The sequence below is a fragment of the Pongo pygmaeus genome, chromosome 8 (assembly GCF_028885625.2).
Source record: "Pongo pygmaeus isolate AG05252 chromosome 8, NHGRI_mPonPyg2-v2.0_pri, whole genome shotgun sequence".
NCBI lineage: Eukaryota > Metazoa > Chordata > Mammalia > Primates > Hominidae > Pongo > Pongo pygmaeus.
The window spans coordinates 97,463,330-97,481,256 of record NC_072381.2 but is presented as its reverse complement, the minus strand read 5'-3'; the positions used below and the strand labels follow the sequence as shown (position 1 = coordinate 97,481,256).

The following is a 17,927-nucleotide window of genomic DNA, read 5'->3' as shown; positions in this document are numbered from 1 at the left end:
AGCAATCTTCCCACCTCACCCTCCTGAGGAGCTGGAACTACAGATGAGTGCCACCACGTCTGGCTAGGAAATTCTATTTTTATATCATTAAAAATTTCAATATAATGATCACTCTAACATTATAACTAAATATGATTAAATATTCTCAAAGTGTTAGCAAATAAATTCAGAATATTTGAAAGAAATCCTTTGTTGGGTTATGTGTCCTTTTTTTGGGTTTAGAAATATAAAGGAGACTGAATATTCAGGTATAGACTAGAGCGAACAAGAGGATGTTTGTTTCTCATGGGTAGCAGCAAAAACCTTATAAGGTGTTTAAGAATAAGGAAACAAAAAGGAAGTAGGGGTTGGGCACTGTGACTCACAGTTGTAATCCTAGCACTTTGGGAGGCTGAGGCAGGCGGATCACCTGAGGTCAGGAGTTTGAGACCAGCCTGGCCAACATGGTGAAACCCCGTTTCTATTAAAAATACAAGCCAGGCGTGGTGGTGGTCATCTGTAATCCCAACTACTCGGGAGGCTGAAGCAGGAGAATCGCTTGAACCCAAGAGGTGGAGGTTGCAGTGAGCCGAGATTGCATCAGCCTGAGCAACAAGAGTGAAACTCCATCTCAAAAAAAAAAAAAAAAAAGGAAGGAAATAGGGCAAAGAGTGAGCAAAGACCCAGTATTTCACTTGTTACAACTAAAGTGAAGAGAGATGCCCCGTGCTCAAGCAAGTTAGAAGTGGGATGAGGCTCATCATTCACACATGCATTCATTCATTCAACTGAATAATGATTTTGTGCTGGGGCTAAAATGGCAGGTTAAACAGATGTCTTTTGAAAGTGAGAGAAAATCAAACCAAACAAGTGTGCAAATATATATACTGTGAAGAAATAAGGTAGTATAACACCTGCAGTACACCACCTGCTAAAATAGTCATACTCAGGGGCAATAAATGAAAGGTGATTAAGCAATGGGCCTGATTTAATTTTGGCCAATACAAAGTCAGTGAACCTGTGTGTAATCACATACATTCTGCTTTCTTGTCCCAAGATTTAAAAACATTATTTTTAAGACTTCAATTTTGGGGTAAGCTCCAGGAATTATATAGAATGTCTAAGAATTTGTTATCTATGTATAAAATAAACGCCTGGCTGGGCACAGTGGCTCACGCCTGTAATCCAAGCACTTTGGGAGGCTAAGGTAGGTGGGTAGCTTGAGTCTAGGAGTTTGAGACTGGCCTGGGCGCCTGTAATCCAAGCACTTTGGGAGGCTAAGGTAGGTGGGTAGCTTGAGTCTAGGAGTTTGAGACTGGCCTGGGCAACATGGTGAAACCCTGTCTCTACAAAAAATACAAAAATTAGCAGGGCATGGTGGCATGTGAATGTAGTCCCAGCTGTGCAGAAGGCTGAGGTAGGAGGATCACCTGAGCCCAGGGAGTTCGAGGATGCAGTGAGCCGTGACTGTGCCACTGCATTCCAGCCTGGGTAACAGAATGAGACTCTGTCTCAAAAAAAAAAAAAAAAAAAGAAAAAGAAAAAAAAAAAGAAAAACAAAAGACCTATAGAATTGCAGGTTTAGAGAAAAATAATTTTTTGTTTTTGTTTTTCCTGCAGAAGGGCTAAAAGCTAGATCTTCATATCTAGGTAGGCCTGCAGTTCATTGCTGCTGAAAGGCTATGAGTTTTAATTAAGGTCTAAGCTTTTAAAGTACTATTAGAATTCTACATTAATTAATTAGAGACAGAGTCTTGCTCTGTCGCCCAGGCTGGAGTGCAATCTTGGCTCACTACAACCTCTGCCTCCCAGGTTCAAGTGATTCTCACGCCTCAGCATCCGGAGTAGCTGGGAATATAGCCACTATGCCTAATTTTTTCTTTGTATTTTTGGTAGAGATGAGGTTTCATCACGTTGGCCAGGCTGGTCTCCAACTCCTGGCCTCAAGGGTTCTGCCTGCCTCAGCTTCCCAAAGTGCTGGGATTACAGGCATGAGCTACAGCACCTGGCCAGAATCCTAACAAGAGGATGAAACAGTGATGAAATAACAGGGTTTTGTTTTTTTTTTTAAATCAGAATCAAGGATAAGTAAGTACTGTAATTAAGAATGGGCAATGCTAATGGGGGCTGTCTTTGCACTAGAGGCAAAAATGGGAACTAGGCTAAATATTAAGGTTCCACTGTTCCAGGATAAAATGTTCCAGCTGCCTCTGGGACAAGGCTTCACTTAAGGAGCCAAGGGACAGGAGTCCTAATGCTTCTTCTCTGCTGTGTGGCACTGGACATGTAAACTCTCTAAACCAGTAAACTAGGAATAATTTATAATAATAATCTATGTCATAAAATTGTTGCAAGGGTTAAATGCATCAGTGCTAGGTGTTCAATCCAGTGCCGGGAAAAAAAATTATTGTGTTGTCTTTTCAATAAAAATGCAAGAGGAAGGTCCTATTCAAGTTCCCCACAACTAAAAAGTACTGATTCTATGACAGGTCCATGGAGAAGGAAAGAAAATAAATGGGAAAATAACAGTGATCTGATTCCTTAATTTGGTTTACTTGTACTGCAGGGTTGTTAAGGAAGCAGAGGAAAAACAATCAAGCGTTAGAAGGCAAATCCTAAATACTACTGATGGTATAGAGGGGCACATTCTCTATCATATGTGCTCGGAAAGGTAAAAGTCATCTTCCCAATACTCTTAAATCACACAACACTACCCACCTACTGTCATAGCTAGTCTCATTTCTGGGCTAAAAAAAAAAAAATCTTATCAAGTGAGACAGTACATGTGAAGGTTATTTCTAAATGGTAACACATAATATATGTGTACTATAGTTTTTGCTTCCTTGCTTATTTTATTCTACCAATTCAAATTATTTCCTTTAAGGGTTAGCTCAAGACTTTTCTCATAATTTCAAATCAAATGATCTTTCACTTTTAGTGAATTAAAATATTGTTTATATAGTCTTCTGCCCTCTTATCACATTTATTTATCACATTTATTTATCTAACCTGTAACTGTTCTCCAGTGGTTTCATTTATGAATGTCTTGTCTTGGACTATATCTTGGACTATATCCCTTGATGCTGGGGATCAGTTTTCAATTTATTTGTGTTTTAATAAGTGCCACTTTAATAACTGCCCCATTAATTATCAAAATTCTTTTAACATTGTGCCAGCCTAAAAGCCTTTCTTAACAAAGAGCCATCTCACTTCTCATGGTCAATAAAGTCTTAAGAAAATAACTCAATCTCATTTGCAAAATATATGTATCTATATAATGTATTTGTACATTAAATAACGTATAATCTGCTCTAAGTTTCTATGTCTTTCTCAGTCTTAGTAAATCATCCTGATCCTTCCTCCTCAGGTGATGTACTAATACTCATTATTTGAAGTGGTCACATAAAAAACATAAACACTGCCGGGTGCAGTGGCTCACACCTGTAATCCCAGCACTTTGGGAGGCAGAGGCAGGCAGATCATCTAAGGTCAGGAGTTCCAGACCAGCCTGACCAACATGGTGAAACCCCATCTCTACTAAAAATACAAAATTAGCTGGGCGTGGTGGCACATGCCTGTAATCCCAGCTACTCGGGAGGCTGAGGCAGGAGAATCACTTGAACCTGGAAGGCGGAGGTTGCGGTGAGCTGAGATCACGCCACTGTACTCCAGCCTGGACAACAAGAGCGAAACTCCGTCTCAAACAAAAAAACAAAAAACAAAACCACAAAGATTTATGAAACCCTTTAATGTGTTAGTTTCTATGTAGATGCTGTAACAGGGAATACAGAAGCATAAAATGGACTCTGCTTTCAAGGAAATTACCTCCTAACAGGAAAAATAAGGCCTAAAAACAAGAAAAGTTAAACAGATAATCTATATAAGAAATGTCACTTCATCAGGGCAGGACTAGCTGCCATTTGAGGAATAAAAATGTCATGAATGTGGAGGAAGAAGGAATCACAGCAGGCAGGAGTTGCCTGTAAGTTCTATGGAGGAAAGCTAGCTAAGCCTGGAAGGAGGGTTTAGATTTGGATAAGTACACAGAAGACTAAAAGGGCAGGTATTAGGTCGGGAAGGTGACGTAAGCCAAAGGACAGAGGTAAAAAACTACACAACATAAGGATGAGTTGGAGGAGACAGCCCAACAGGCCTTAAAGCAGAACGAAGTACGATTACAGAGGACCCTGTGTATCAAATCAGGCTAAAGTTCAAGTCAGTGGTTCTCAAACTTTATTCACGACACTCACGTCAAATGATGTTTCACTGTTTGTGATTCATTTCAGTAACTGTATCCATATTTTTGGGATGTCATCATCATTTTATAAGGAAGTCTCATAATACTCTGTCTCACCATGACCATTAATGGAGCAAGCCATAAAGGTTTGACCCTGGCATAAATACATATGCAGTTCCTGGAATATTAGGTAAAATTCCAAGCATTCCTTTTTTGTTCATGTAAATTCTAACTTATATTAAAGAAAAGCAAATTATATCATCTACAAACCTAAGTGTGTTCACTACTACAGAGTTACTTAGGAAACACTTAACCAATCTAGATGCTGCTCTTGAAGACTACTACTTAAGGCAATGGAGATGTTAAGCTGGGGAGTAAGATTTTGAAGGTACTATTTTAAGAGGATTCATTTGGAAGGATGGATTGATAGAAGAACATGAAGTCAGATAAACCAAGAAGGTCCTTTAGCCATCCAGGTATGATGAAGTGACAAGAAGTCAGGTGGTAAAGATTGTGGAAAGGACGCCACAGATACAACACACACCAAAATGGAAAAACTGCTTGGATTTGGTCAGTGGACTGAATAGAAGGCTATAAAATAGAAAGACTAGGCCAGATGGGCTCACTAGGCTTGTGATCCCAGCACTTTGGGAAGCTGAGGCGGGAGGATCACTTGAGGCCAGGAGGTTGAGACCAGTCTGTACAACACAGCAAGACCCCATCTCTACAAAAAATAAAAAATTAGCTGGGTATAGTGGTGTGTGCCTGTAGTCCCAGCTACTTGGGAGGTTGAAGCAGAAGGATCGTTTGAGCCCAGGAGTAAGGCTGCAGTGAGCCTTGATTGTGCCACTGTACTCCAGCCTTGGTGACAGAGTAAGACTTTGTTTTGTCGGGGGGCGGTTTGTGGGGTATATTGAGGGGGGTGAAGAGTCAAATGTAATTCTAAAAATGTAGGATGGGCTGGGTGCTGTGGCTCACACCTGTACCTCCAGCACTTTGGGACACTTTGGGAGGCTGAAGCGGGAGGATCACTTGAGCCCAGGAGTTTGAGATCAGCCTTGGCAACATAGTTAGACCCCTCCCACCATCCTTAGAAAAAAGTAGCTCGGCGTGGAGGCACACACCCGTAGTTCCAGCTACTAGGGAGGCTAAGGTGGACAGATGACTGAGCCCAGGAAGTTGAGGCTGCAGTGAGCCATGATTATGCCACTGCATGCCCAATCTGGGCTATATAGAGCAAGACCTTGTCTCAAAAAAAAAAAAAAAAGGATGTAAACTATAGATGGGAAAATAGAAACAGAAACAAAGGAACGATGACGGAGAATAAATTTAGGTTTCAAATGGAAGAAATGACAAGTTTGATTTCAATAATTTTGAGTATGAAGTCACAAGAGATCATTGCAGCACTGGATTTGAGAAAAGAATAGGACAAAAGACCTGAACACAAAAAAAACTAAGTTGATAGCTGGAAATCTTTAAGAAGAAGGTATAAAAAGAAGAGTCAAGGGCTTGGGACTAAATTTTGAAATTTATGTCTCTCTAATATTCAGCAGCAGTTACTGATTGTAGCACTGTTTTTCTTTTTTTAATTTTTATTTTTGACCACTTATCCAAGTTCTATGTAGCACTGTTTTTTTTGAGATGGAGTCTCGCTCTGTCGCCTATGCTGGAGTGCAGTGGTGTGTGATCTTGGCTCACTGCAACCTCTGGCTCCTGGGTTCAAGCAATTCACTGCCTCAGCCTCCCGAGTAGCTGGGATTACAGGAGCCTGCCACCACTCCCAGCTAATTTTTGTATTTTTAGTAGAGATGGGGTTTCACCATGTTGGCCAGGCTGGTCTCGAACTCCTGACCTCAGGTGATCCACCTGCCTCGGCCTCCCGAAGTGCTGGGATTGCAAGCTATGCAGCACTGTTTTTATAGCAAAACACTGGACTAACTACACGTCTATCCACAAGAGACAAGTTGGTTAGTAAATGGCTGTAATTCTATAGATAGAATGTTATGCAGATTTCTGCATACTTATATGAAATGATCTCTAAGATTCACTACGAAAAAAGGGAGATACAGCTATAATATGCTCCTTTTTGGGTAAAGAAAAAGTAGGGGAAATAACATTTAGAAAGAACATGAGAATGTTATTTCTTATTCAAAATAATACACTTTTAAATGTCTAACAAAAAATGTTTTAATAGATCTTCACACCAAGTAATATCACTATATAGGTAAAATAGTGAACCTGCATCACTGTCACTGCTCCATAAGTCACAGCTGTCCAATAGATAGAGCCGACCATTATTCCTGCTGCAGCAAATGGACAGGCTTTTGAGATCAGTCTATCTGCAAGATCCAAGACGTAAACCACTGGACCTACAACACAAAGAAAAGAAGTAAAGGTTCAACACAGGGTGAACTTTTAAAATGACTTGTTTGATATTTTCTATAGATCTAAAATACCTTCCCCCCAACAAGAGACAGGGTCTCACTTTGTCATCCAGATTATAGTGTAGTGGCATGATCATAGCTCACTATAGCCTCAAACTTCTGGGTTCAAGTGATCCTCTTGCCTTGGTCTCCCAAAATGTTGGGATTACAGGCATGAGCTACTACACTCACCCTAAAATACTTTCATGAAGTTGGATGTTTTGATGCTTTAGAAATAACTGTTATAAATTTGATGGGAACCTAGACTAGAATAGTTTAGAATTTCTCAGTCATTTGGACGAATAGCTAAATATTACTTCATACATTCTCGTAAACAGCCTCCTCAAATTACCTTTATTATTGAACCTAAAATTAGAGTCTCAAATATAGTTGCTTCTTATAAAGGAAATAGTCCTCTCACTTTCATCTCTTAATCATACTGGCCACGGTAGAGTGAAATGGTCATTTCAGCTTGCTTCTTCCATCAAATTCCTGGCAACAATTAGATTCTCTCGTATTTGGTAAGAATATCATTTCTCTGACTTCACTCACTGTACACCTTGATACAGTATATAAAGGTAACCAGGGCCATTTTCTTGTATTTATATAAAGTCAATTTATCTCTCTTTGATTTTCAATATGCTATATTTAATTGAATATTATTCTCTAACAAATTTCTTTTTATGATTATGAAGTCAGTTTTTATAGCATTCCAACAGCTGTATGTACCAATTATGTTCTATTATTATATGCTTACTCTGAAATCTGACTACTACTTCCTTCTGAAAGTTATTTGGAAAAGCAGCATTTGGAGGTATTCTGACTGCCACTAAGCCCAGTATAATTTAGCTCCAGAATTTTCCAGAAGAATGGAAGGGTCTCAGCCCTGATTTAAAGGCCAAATATAACTGAATATCTAAGTTTATTTATTTATTATTTTTATTATTTTTTGAGATGGAGTCTCACTCTGTCGCCCAGGCTGGAGTGCAATGGTGCGATCTTGGCTCACTGCAACCTCCGCCTCTTGGGTTCAAGCGATTTTCCTGCCTCAGCGTCCTGAGTAGCTGGGATTATAGGCGTCTGCCACCATACCCAGCTAATTTTTGTATTTTTAGTAGAGACGGGGTTTCACCATGTTAGTCAGGTTGGTCTCGAACTCTTGACCTCAGGTGATCCACCCACCTCAGCCTCCCAAAGTGCTGGGATTACAGGTGTGAGCCACCGCACCCGGCCAGCTATTTATTTTTGAGACACAGTCTCACTGTGTCACCCAGTCTGGGGTGCAATGGCAGGATCTCGGCTCACTGCACCCTCCGCCTCCTGGGCTCAAGTGATCCTCCTGCCTCAGCCTTTCAGGTAGCTGGGATTACAGGCGTGCGCCACCACGCCCAACTAATTTTTGTATTTTTAGTAGAGATGGGGTTTCACCCTGTTGGCCAGGTTGGTCTTGAACTCCTGACCTCAGGTGATCCACCTACCTCGGCCTCCAAAAGTGCTGGGATTACAGGCATGAGCCACTGCATCTGGCCGTAAGTTTATTTTTTTAATTTAATTTTTTTTTTTTGAGACAGAGTTTTGCTTTGTTGCCCAGGCTGGAGTGCAGTGGCACAATCTCGGCTCACTACAACCTCCGCCTCCTGGGTTCAAGTGATTCTCCTGTCTCAGCCTCCCAAGTAGCTGAGATTACAGGTGTTGTGAGCTACCAAAAAAATATGAAAACTTCTTAGAAATGTGTAAGAATTATTACCTACCTTCTGGGAGCTTATAATCTAAAGGCAAATGCTACACACAAAAACAGTTTATTTTCCCTATACAAATAAATTAACATAGGATTCTGATGATAAAATAATTAAACATGTAAGAACAAAGCATCCATCTATGGATCCTCTGATCAAGACTCCCTGCTGATCACTGGAGCCAATAATATTGCTATGTCACTGTATGAAGACAGACTATACATTGTAAAGTAGAGAGAACATTAGAAGAGATGTCAAAGGACCTGTCATTTATAATACGTATAGCATATTTACTTATTACTGTCAAGCTCTAACTTATATAACATTTAAAACAACGATAAGGTATCTTTTGGGACCAGAGAGATGAAATAAGTCTAATTTAGTGCACACCAACTCTATATCCTCTAATAAATAGTTAGCATTTCTTGAGGGTCTATATGAGACTGTGTGCTGTGCCAAAGGCATTATTACATGCATCATTATTTAATCTCAGAATATAGTGCTGAATTCTCAAAACATACAAATTTGCTGGGTTAAGTTTATAACTCCTTCAGGAAGCACAATAAAAGTCATCTTAGTCACCAAAGATCCCTCAAATGCTAGTAGTAGAAGTTAAAGACAGTAAGTATATATAAAACCTCAGCACTTCAACCTTCGTATTGTTGATAATTCGATTTTTTTCTTTTTTTTTTTTTTGAGACAGGGTCTTGCTCTGGCACCCACACTAGAGTACAGTGGCATGATTATGGCTCACTGCAGCCTTGACCTCCCCAGCTCAAGCGAGCCTCCCACCTCAGCCCCCCAAGTAGCTGGGACCACAGATGTGCACCACCATGCTTGGCTAATTTTATTTATTTAAAAATTTTTTTTTTTTTTTTGGTAGAGATGGGGTCTCCCTGTGTTGCCCAGGCTGGTCTGGAACTCCTAGGCTCAAGCAATCCTCCCACTTCAGTTTCCCAAAGTGCTAGGATTACAGGCATGTGCCACCATGCCTGGCCTGGTAATTTTTTAATCAGAAAACTGAAGCCATAAGAGAACATTTACCGACACTCTCCAGCACATGTACCCATCAACCAATATTCCACCCATCTGAAGTCAATCCCCTCACTTATGTACTAGATGATCCTATCCCCTCACCAACTCAAGGCCACAGCTCCAGCAATTCTCTCCCACTATCCTACATCATTTCTCCCTACTCTTTACTGGATCCTCATCAAACAAACATGCTATTATTTCTTCCGTATTTAAAAAAAAAAATTAAAACCAAATTCTTTTCTTGAGCCTTTTTGCCCCACTGCTTCATTTCATTGCTCCCTTTGCAACAAAATTCCCCAGAAGAATTGTATATGTTTTTTTTTTTTTGAGATGGAGTTTTGCTCTTGTTGCCCAGGGTGGAATGCAATGGCACGATCTCGGCTCACTGCTGTAACCTCTGCCTCCTGGGTTCAAGCGATTCTCCTGCCTCAGCCTCCTGAGTGGCTGGGATTACAGTTATGTGCCACCACGCCTGGCTAATTTTGTATTTTTAGTAGAGACAGGGTTTCTCCATATTTGTCAGATTGGTCTTGAACTCCCGACTTCAGGTGATCCGCCCGCCTCAGCCTCCCGAAGTGTTGGGATTACAGGCGTGAGCCACTGCTCCCGGCCCTCTGTCTCTCTCCTTAGTTTTGAACCCACTCCACCAAAACTGCTTATCAAGATCACTAACAACCTCCATTTAGCCAAATCTAATCTCAGTTTTCCTCTTTTTTTTTTTTTTTTTGAGAGAGTCTCACTCTGTCACCCAGGCGGGATCGCAATGGTGTCATCTTGGCTCACTGTAATTTCCGCCTCCTAGGCTCAAGCAGTCCTCTGCTTCAGCCTGCCAAGTAGCTGGGATTACAGGTGTGCACCACCATGCCTGGCTAACCTTTGTATTTTTTGCAGAGATGAGGTTTCGCCATGTTGCCTAGGCTGGTCTCAAATTCTTAGGCTCAAGCGATCTGCCCACCTTGGCCTTCCAAAGTGCTGGGATTACAGGAGTAAGCCACTGGGCCAACCCCAGAACATCTCTTGTTTTTCTTTCTATTTCACTACTCAATTTTCAGTCTCCTTTGCTGGTTCTTTCTCTTTTTTCTCTTTTTAGACATGGAGTCTCACTATTACATTGCCCAGGCTGGCTTCAAACCACTGGCTGAAGTGATCCTCCTATCTAAGCCTCTTGAGTAGCTGAGACTACAGGTGTGTGCCACCATGCCCCTTCTTCTTCTTCTTGACTTCAATGAAGCCCACCCTACGAACCCCTACTTCATCACACTCCCCATTTGATTACCTTGCTCTATTTTTCTTTTTCCCAAAGCACTTATCACATAACATACCCTAATTTACATATTAATTATGTTTCCACTTACTGTAACAGAGGTTGGGAAACTAGGGCCTGTATGCTAAATTCAGACATCTGCCTGTTTTTGTAAATTAAGTTTTACTGGAACATGGGCATATGCAAAGTCTAAAATATTTACTATCTGGTTCTTTACAGAAACGTTTGCTGATTTTTGCATCTGAAAATAAGCTCCAGGCCGGGCGCGGTGGCTCCCACCTGTAATCCCAGCACTTTGGGAGGCCAAGGTGGGCGGATCACCTGAGGTCAGGAGTTTGAGACCAGCCTGGCTAACATGGTGAAACCCCGTTTCTACTAAAAATACAAACAATTAGCCGGGCGTGGTGGTGCGCGCCTGTAATCCTAGCTACTCAGGAGGCTGAGGCAGGAGAATCGCTTGAACCTGGGAGGCAGAGGTTGCAGTGAGCTGAGATGGCACCATTGCACTCCAGCCTGGGCAACAAGAGCGAAATTCTGTCTCAAAACAAAAACAAAAACAAAAACAAACCTCCAAAGGGAAAATGATCTTTGTTTTGATCACTGATCTACCCCAAGTTCCTACTACTCTCAATCATTTGTTGAACTGAATTGTCTTGTACTTGGAACTACCTACTGATGGAGTAAAGCAATATAATTCCATAAAAAAAAATTCAAATATTTGAATGAAAGCATAATTCCTAAAATATAACCCATCACTATTACTTTTATCTATCATGAACAGTGACAGCCTACAGATGTTTGAATTGTTTTTCTTGTTTTTCCTTGGAAGATCTCAGAAGGTTCTAACAAGCTCAATTTTCTTCCTGAATCATTGGGTGTGAATTCTTTAAAAAAAAGTCTTCATATTTCCTCTTTGGAAATTTTCTACTTATCTCTTGTGTTATAGACAAAAGATGTACCAGATAAAATGGAGGCACAGGTTGCATTTTATAGCACCTAATTCTAGTTTTTCTGACAAAATTCTGTCTTGGCTTTTCTCTTAAATTTACTTTGTCTAAATCTCTTAAGGCTTTTCCAGACACTAGTCTAAGATTAGCTTAATATTTAAAAGAAAAGATAAATGCCTAGTGCTAAGCATACCATTTGAATAATAAACTGCCACCCAGGGGAGGTATTTCTGAGAGCTAAAGATTATCTGGCAAGCTATTTGGTGAGTAAGAACAATCACTGAAATCTTTTGGAGGACAGTCTCTAATTCATACTCTTCCTATGAAGTTTATGTGCTACCATCTCATGACTTGGGGCCAGGGGTCGTAAACTTAGGAAAAAAGCAACAGTTACTAGATTCTTATTGCTGTCAGATTACACCACAAAAAGGTATGGGAAGTGGAAAAAGGCAAGACAGCAGCCTTTGAAAACCTTAATTCTGGTGGAGAGGAAGAACTATAATAAATGTACCTTACAAGTTAAATATATAAGGGCGTAAGAAAGTTTCAATATTTTCAAAAGGTATTATTGAATTTTTAATGCCTTAGTGGGCCTCAACACTTATGTTTCTAATAGCACTGTATTTACATAACGAATGGCAACTGAAGCTTTGTATAAATATTAAGTTTTGAAAATCTATTAATTTAAAGGGCACCAGAGAAGCTTGCAATTAGCAGGGAAACTATTACTTCTTTTGTATAATAAAGAGGCTTTTGTAAAGAGAACAACTACACCCTAATATTCTGGCTAAATTCAAGTTTTCACGTTTCAGACATGAATGACATAAAAAAGTGAGCTGAGAACTACTGGGGCTTGTAAGTCAATGTCTACTAAAAAAGAAGTAATCAGTTTTGTCTGGCAGACATTCCAAACAAAAGTAGATTTTTGCTGCCACTGTAATATAAATTAAAATTTATATTTTGGCTGCTAAAGGTACACCTTGGAAGTTAAGAAGTCAATGACTGAAGGGCAGGTAGGTAATACTTAATGTTCAGCATTTGCTGGCATTGCTTATAATAACAACCAGAACTCCTAGAGGCTAGTCAAGTGAAGCTGTTGGAGTGGAGAAGAAACAAAGAAATATGTAACTAGTTGTGATCAATTAGTTGTAAATACCAATGCACTTGGACTGGCAGAGAAACATAATTCTATACTTTGCTGTGCGATAGTTTCTAACACAGAACACGATTTAATGAGCATAAACAGGTACTTTACAAGACAACCTGGTATAAGTTCCTGAGAAAAGTTCCGTTAAGTGGCCAATAATTTATAAAAGAGATTCAACAAGCAAGACAGACTGCTCACAGAAGCCACTCAAGTTCCCATGTTTTTTCTGTTTGCTTTTTGCTTTGCATTGAACTGATTTCGACCTAGACCAAACTCAAACGCCAACTTTCTTTCGAGACAGATTCTCGCTCTATAGCCCAGGCTGGAGTGCACTGGCGCAATGTCAGCTCACAGCAACCTCTGCTTCCCGGGTTCAAGTGATTCTCCCACCTCAGCCTCCCAAGTAGCTAGGACTACAGGCACATGCCACCACACCTAGCTAATTTTTTTATTTTTAGTAGAGATGGGGTTTTGCCATGTCACCCAAGCTGGTCTAGAACTTCTGGTCTCAAATGATCCACCCGCCTCGGCCTCCCAAAGCGATGGGATTACAGGCGTGAGGCACTGCATCCGGCCCTCAAATGACAACTTTCTAAAGCTAAGACACCAATCCCATTTTCAGAGCCATCCAGAAGTACAGATTTTTGAGGCCACTGACAGTTTAACAATATAAACTTTTATCCTTGCTCCAAGTCTTTTTGCTACATGTCTGGAATGTCCTGTCCCTACTTTGATTAAATCTGTATAAAAATCCAACTTCTCAGCAAAGACTAACTTAACTTGATAGAGGCTGACTACCCTACCCTGTCCATGTCCCATGAGGCTTCCTTTACATACTACCCCACAAAATACACTTACCCCTTTGCTTGTGCATAATGTTAGTACTTTATGTTCTTGTTCAATGTTTGTTCAGTTGTCTCAATATCCTTTATGTCTGTCCATGTCAGCATCATCTTAGACTGAAAACTCCCAGGGGGCAAGGGCCATGTCTGTTTAACTCGTTTTGTACAGTGCCTAGGACAGAACCATGTACAGATAGGTGCTTAAAAAATGCTTTTTAATGATGATTGGCATCACTCTCAAGGACCCTCTAGGCCACAGCTATCTCAGCACATGGTACTTGGCAGTATGGGGCACTTTGGCCTGTTCTACAAGGCACTGGAATATAATGGCACAGGACCTAGCCACAGTACTCTGTGGCCAGTACTTGACTCAATCTGTTGTTAAATGGACTTTTTAAGGGGGAAAAAAAGAAGTATTAATTATATGGTCCCAAGCCAACAAATGTGAATTTTATTGAAGATATCAAGTAATACAACAAACTTGATTAAAAGTATGTGGGAGGCTGGGCGTGGTGGCTTATGCCTGTAATCCCAGCACTTTGGGAGGCCGAGGCAGGTGGATCACAAGGTCAAGAGATTGAGACCATCCTGGCCAACATGGGGAAACCCCGTCTCTACTAAAAATACAAAAATTAGCTGGGCATGGTGGCATGTGCCTGTAATCCCAGCTACTTGGAAGGCTGAGGTAGGAGAATCACTTGAACCCAGGAGGCGGAGGTTGCAGTGAGCCAAGATCGCGCCATTACACTCTAGCCTGGGCAACAAGAGCCAAACTCTGTCTCAAAAAAAAAAAAAAAAAAAAAAAAGTATGGGGAATCCTAATGAGATAGTAAAGAGTTTTACCTCTTTCTCTAGCATTCCCCACTGTTTTAAACACTACACTTTGGAGGCTAGGTCCAAGAGCCCCAGAAAAGTCGCTTATGTAAGTTTCGTCTCTGATTGACTGCTCTGCTGGTAGTTTGAGATTTTACCATCTTTATGTAAGAACAAACATCCTGCAAACTTACGCTGTAAGTTACTTTGCTTAATAACAAAAGGTTAATCATTAGATTGTAAAGAAAGGATATGTTCTTGGACAACTTTTTAGATAACTAAGTTAATTATATATATTTTATTGTAAAAATGGTATCTTGCTATGCTGCCCCGGCTGGTCTCAAACTCTTGGCTTCAAGTGATTGGCGTCCCAAAGTGCTGGGATTATAGGCATGAGACACCACGCCTGGTCCAAAATAGTATCTGACCAAAAAAAGAAAAAAAAAAAGGACCCACAAACAAACCAACTAACCCAAACAACCCTGAAGAATAAAAGACTTCAGGTCAAAGCAGATGAGTGATTATATATATACATACATATATATGATTATATATAAAAATATATATAGTACATAGTTATATATGCTATATCTATGAATTCATATATTGCATTTCCATGATTAATCACTGAAGATCACCACAGTAGTTCCTTATGATTACATAATTTATGCCAAGGGAAATTTTAAATTTATACTCATAAAATAACAGCCTACAGAATACTTGTGAGCTGTAAGGTCAACTACTAAGTACTTATTAAGCATCTATTGTAAACACATTTTACTATGTATTAAAATAAATGTAAATTATATTTAACACACTAGCTGCTGCCCCCTAGGAGTCTACAATCTAGTTAGGGACAAACAATATACATAAAACAACTGAAAACTTCTAAGGCAAAATTAATAAAGATACGATAGTATGGTACAAACTATACAGACGTTAAGAAAATTTTAGGTAAAGATTATGGGGGGGTAAGGATACAAAGAATTTTTTAAAATTGCTGTTTGTTTTGTTTTTTTTAAATAAATGAATCTTCACCTAAACTTGAAGTCTCTGATGTGAAAAGAAGGCCAATTCCAAGTGAAGAAGAAAAAGCACAACTGAATCAAGGTAAAACCAAGCAGGGCATGCTAAGAAGAGCCTTCTAACTGGAAGTGAAAGACTTTGCTGAAAAAAATCACCACCACCACCACCACCACCAATCATCCTTTATTAACACATAAAAACAGCTGGCAGCACTAATTATGCACATACTACATATATGCCAGTTAATTATATAACACATTGTCTTTTTTTTCTTTAAACATATGTATATTTTTCACATTTTCCATGATGATAATATAATTGTTCTTATTAATAAGAAAAACTGTATTTTAGAAAAGAACAATGAGTTATAAATTTCAGGTAACCATTACCCTGAGGAAGGTAACCTGACATCACCACTGAATTTTCTTTTTCCCTGTATATGAGAAGGCTGTGTATTAGGCTCATTAGGCTGTAACAAAACAAGGTGGGTAAGGATTAGGTTGGGTCTGCTGTGTGAATTGGGACAAAATGCCATCTCTGGGCGTCAATTTCTGCATCTGTACAATGAAGATGTTATATATATCAGAGTTTTTGTAAAAATTAAAATAATTCATATGAAGCTCTTAGTACTTAATGTTATGTAGTAACAATCTGTGTCAGCTATTATCTCTTCCAGTTCTAAACTGTATGGTCACCCCAAAATGGTAAACGATGTTAAACATTATAGGACAGTAGAGTAGAAGGCATAATCAAAGACAGCAGATGTCTGAGAAAAAACTTGTGGTATATAGCTCTGGAATACAAATAAGACAATTTCAGGAAATCCTCAGGTGAGAAATAAAGAATAGGTGCCCTTTTCCTTAAAGATCCAGGACAAGGAGCAAAGGAAGGAGTCAAAGGAGCCAAGAAATCTGGAAATGTAAAGAGAAAATGAAGACATCAAGAGAATTTAGATTATCTTGATAAAGAGCAGTTATCCTCCCCTCCTTTTAAAAAAAGGTTTTGGACCATAGTTACATTTTGGACCTGTAATTCAGCTACTTGTATTCATATACAGTGTGTACCCAGAAAGCCTCACACTGTTGAAAGATACTTCTTAAAACTAATCTACTTTTAAGACTTAGGGAACAAGACCAAACATGATCCAGCAGTAAACAAAAGAAACTCTTATTCTGAAGGTATCCTAGTCATTTGCCTCACAAGAAGGTAACCAATGAGGGCTACAAAAGACTAAATGAAGGGCCAGGCATGGTAGCTCATGCCTGTAATCCCAGCACTTTTGGAGGCCAAGGCGGGTGAATCACCTGAGGTCAGGAGTTTAAGACCAGCCTGGCCAACCTGGTGAAACCCCGTCTCCAATAAAAATACAAAAGTTAGTTGGGCGTGGTGGTGGGAGCCTGTAATTCCAGCTACTCGGGAGGCTGAGGCAGGAGAATTGCTTGAACCCGGGAGGCAGAGGTTACAGTGAGCCAAGATTGTGCCACTGCACTCCAGCCTGGGCAACAAGAGCAAATCTCTGTCTCAAAAAAGACTAAATGAGTTCTCTAACTATAAACTTTGACAACAAAGATTATTCAAAGACTAAATCACTATGGAATAGGACTTAGGTTTTTAAATTTTTCTTTATTTTGATCATACATAGGGACTTCTATATAGCAAAGTAAAAAGAAACATTTCTCTGAAGGCTAAGTGTAAATATTACTAGAAACTTTTATTAATATGAAGAGAGTATTTGAGTTCTTAAGTCCATATTTGTTTTTTAGGTAGTGAAATAAGCCAATAATATATTTTATGAGCAGGCAGAAAAGAAACAGGTTGAGTTCATGTGAGTAACAGAAGGCCATGTGGCTAGAGGAAAAACAATGGGGAGTATTTTTACGGAGTAACTGATACCTTGGAATTTATCAGTCAAAAATGTAAAACCCCCATAAAATTGAAGCCATGAAGTTTTAAGTTTGGGGAAAATATATTTCTTACTCTATAGTACCCTTTTACAACCTAAGTATTCTTACTTTAAAATGGTTTAGCCTCTTCACTGATAAAGAAATCTGTATTAAAACTACAATAAGGTATCTTTTCTTAACAGACTGGCTAAAATCTTAGTTTGCTAACACATCCTACTGGCAAAGCATGAGGAAATAGACACAGTAACATATTGCAGGTGAATACACAAATGGTTCAGCACCTGTGGAAGGAAATTTGGCAATACCCAGCAAAATTCTATGTTCAATTTACCCTCTGACTCAGCAATCTCTTCTTGATTGATAACATAAATTTTCTAAGCCAATAAATGGAGAAAGAATGAAAAAATTAGAATGACAATGTTTTGTATTAATGAAACAATGGATCTAGAGGCAATGAAAAATAAATTATCAATCTCTGCTAAAACCATTAGGTGGAAATGAATAGGCAACTTTATTGAATGGATCAGGCTGATAACACCTATACACACTGATCGGTCTTATCATAAAAAGAAGA

The 17,927-nt window shown here is 39.5% G+C and overlaps 1 protein-coding gene across 1 annotated transcript in view; it reads right to left on the bottom strand.

The window, feature by feature from the left end:
- The window catches only part of MARCHF5 (membrane associated ring-CH-type finger 5), a 62,362-nt gene that overhangs the window by 6,818 nt on the left and 37,617 nt on the right, over nucleotides 1–17,927 (bottom strand). The window contains exon 3 of the mRNA XM_054436215.2: nucleotides 6,455–6,585. Within this exon, the coding sequence (XP_054292190.1) occupies nucleotides 6,455–6,585 (131 nt within the window). The remainder of the gene's footprint in view (nucleotides 1–6,454; nucleotides 6,586–17,927) is intronic.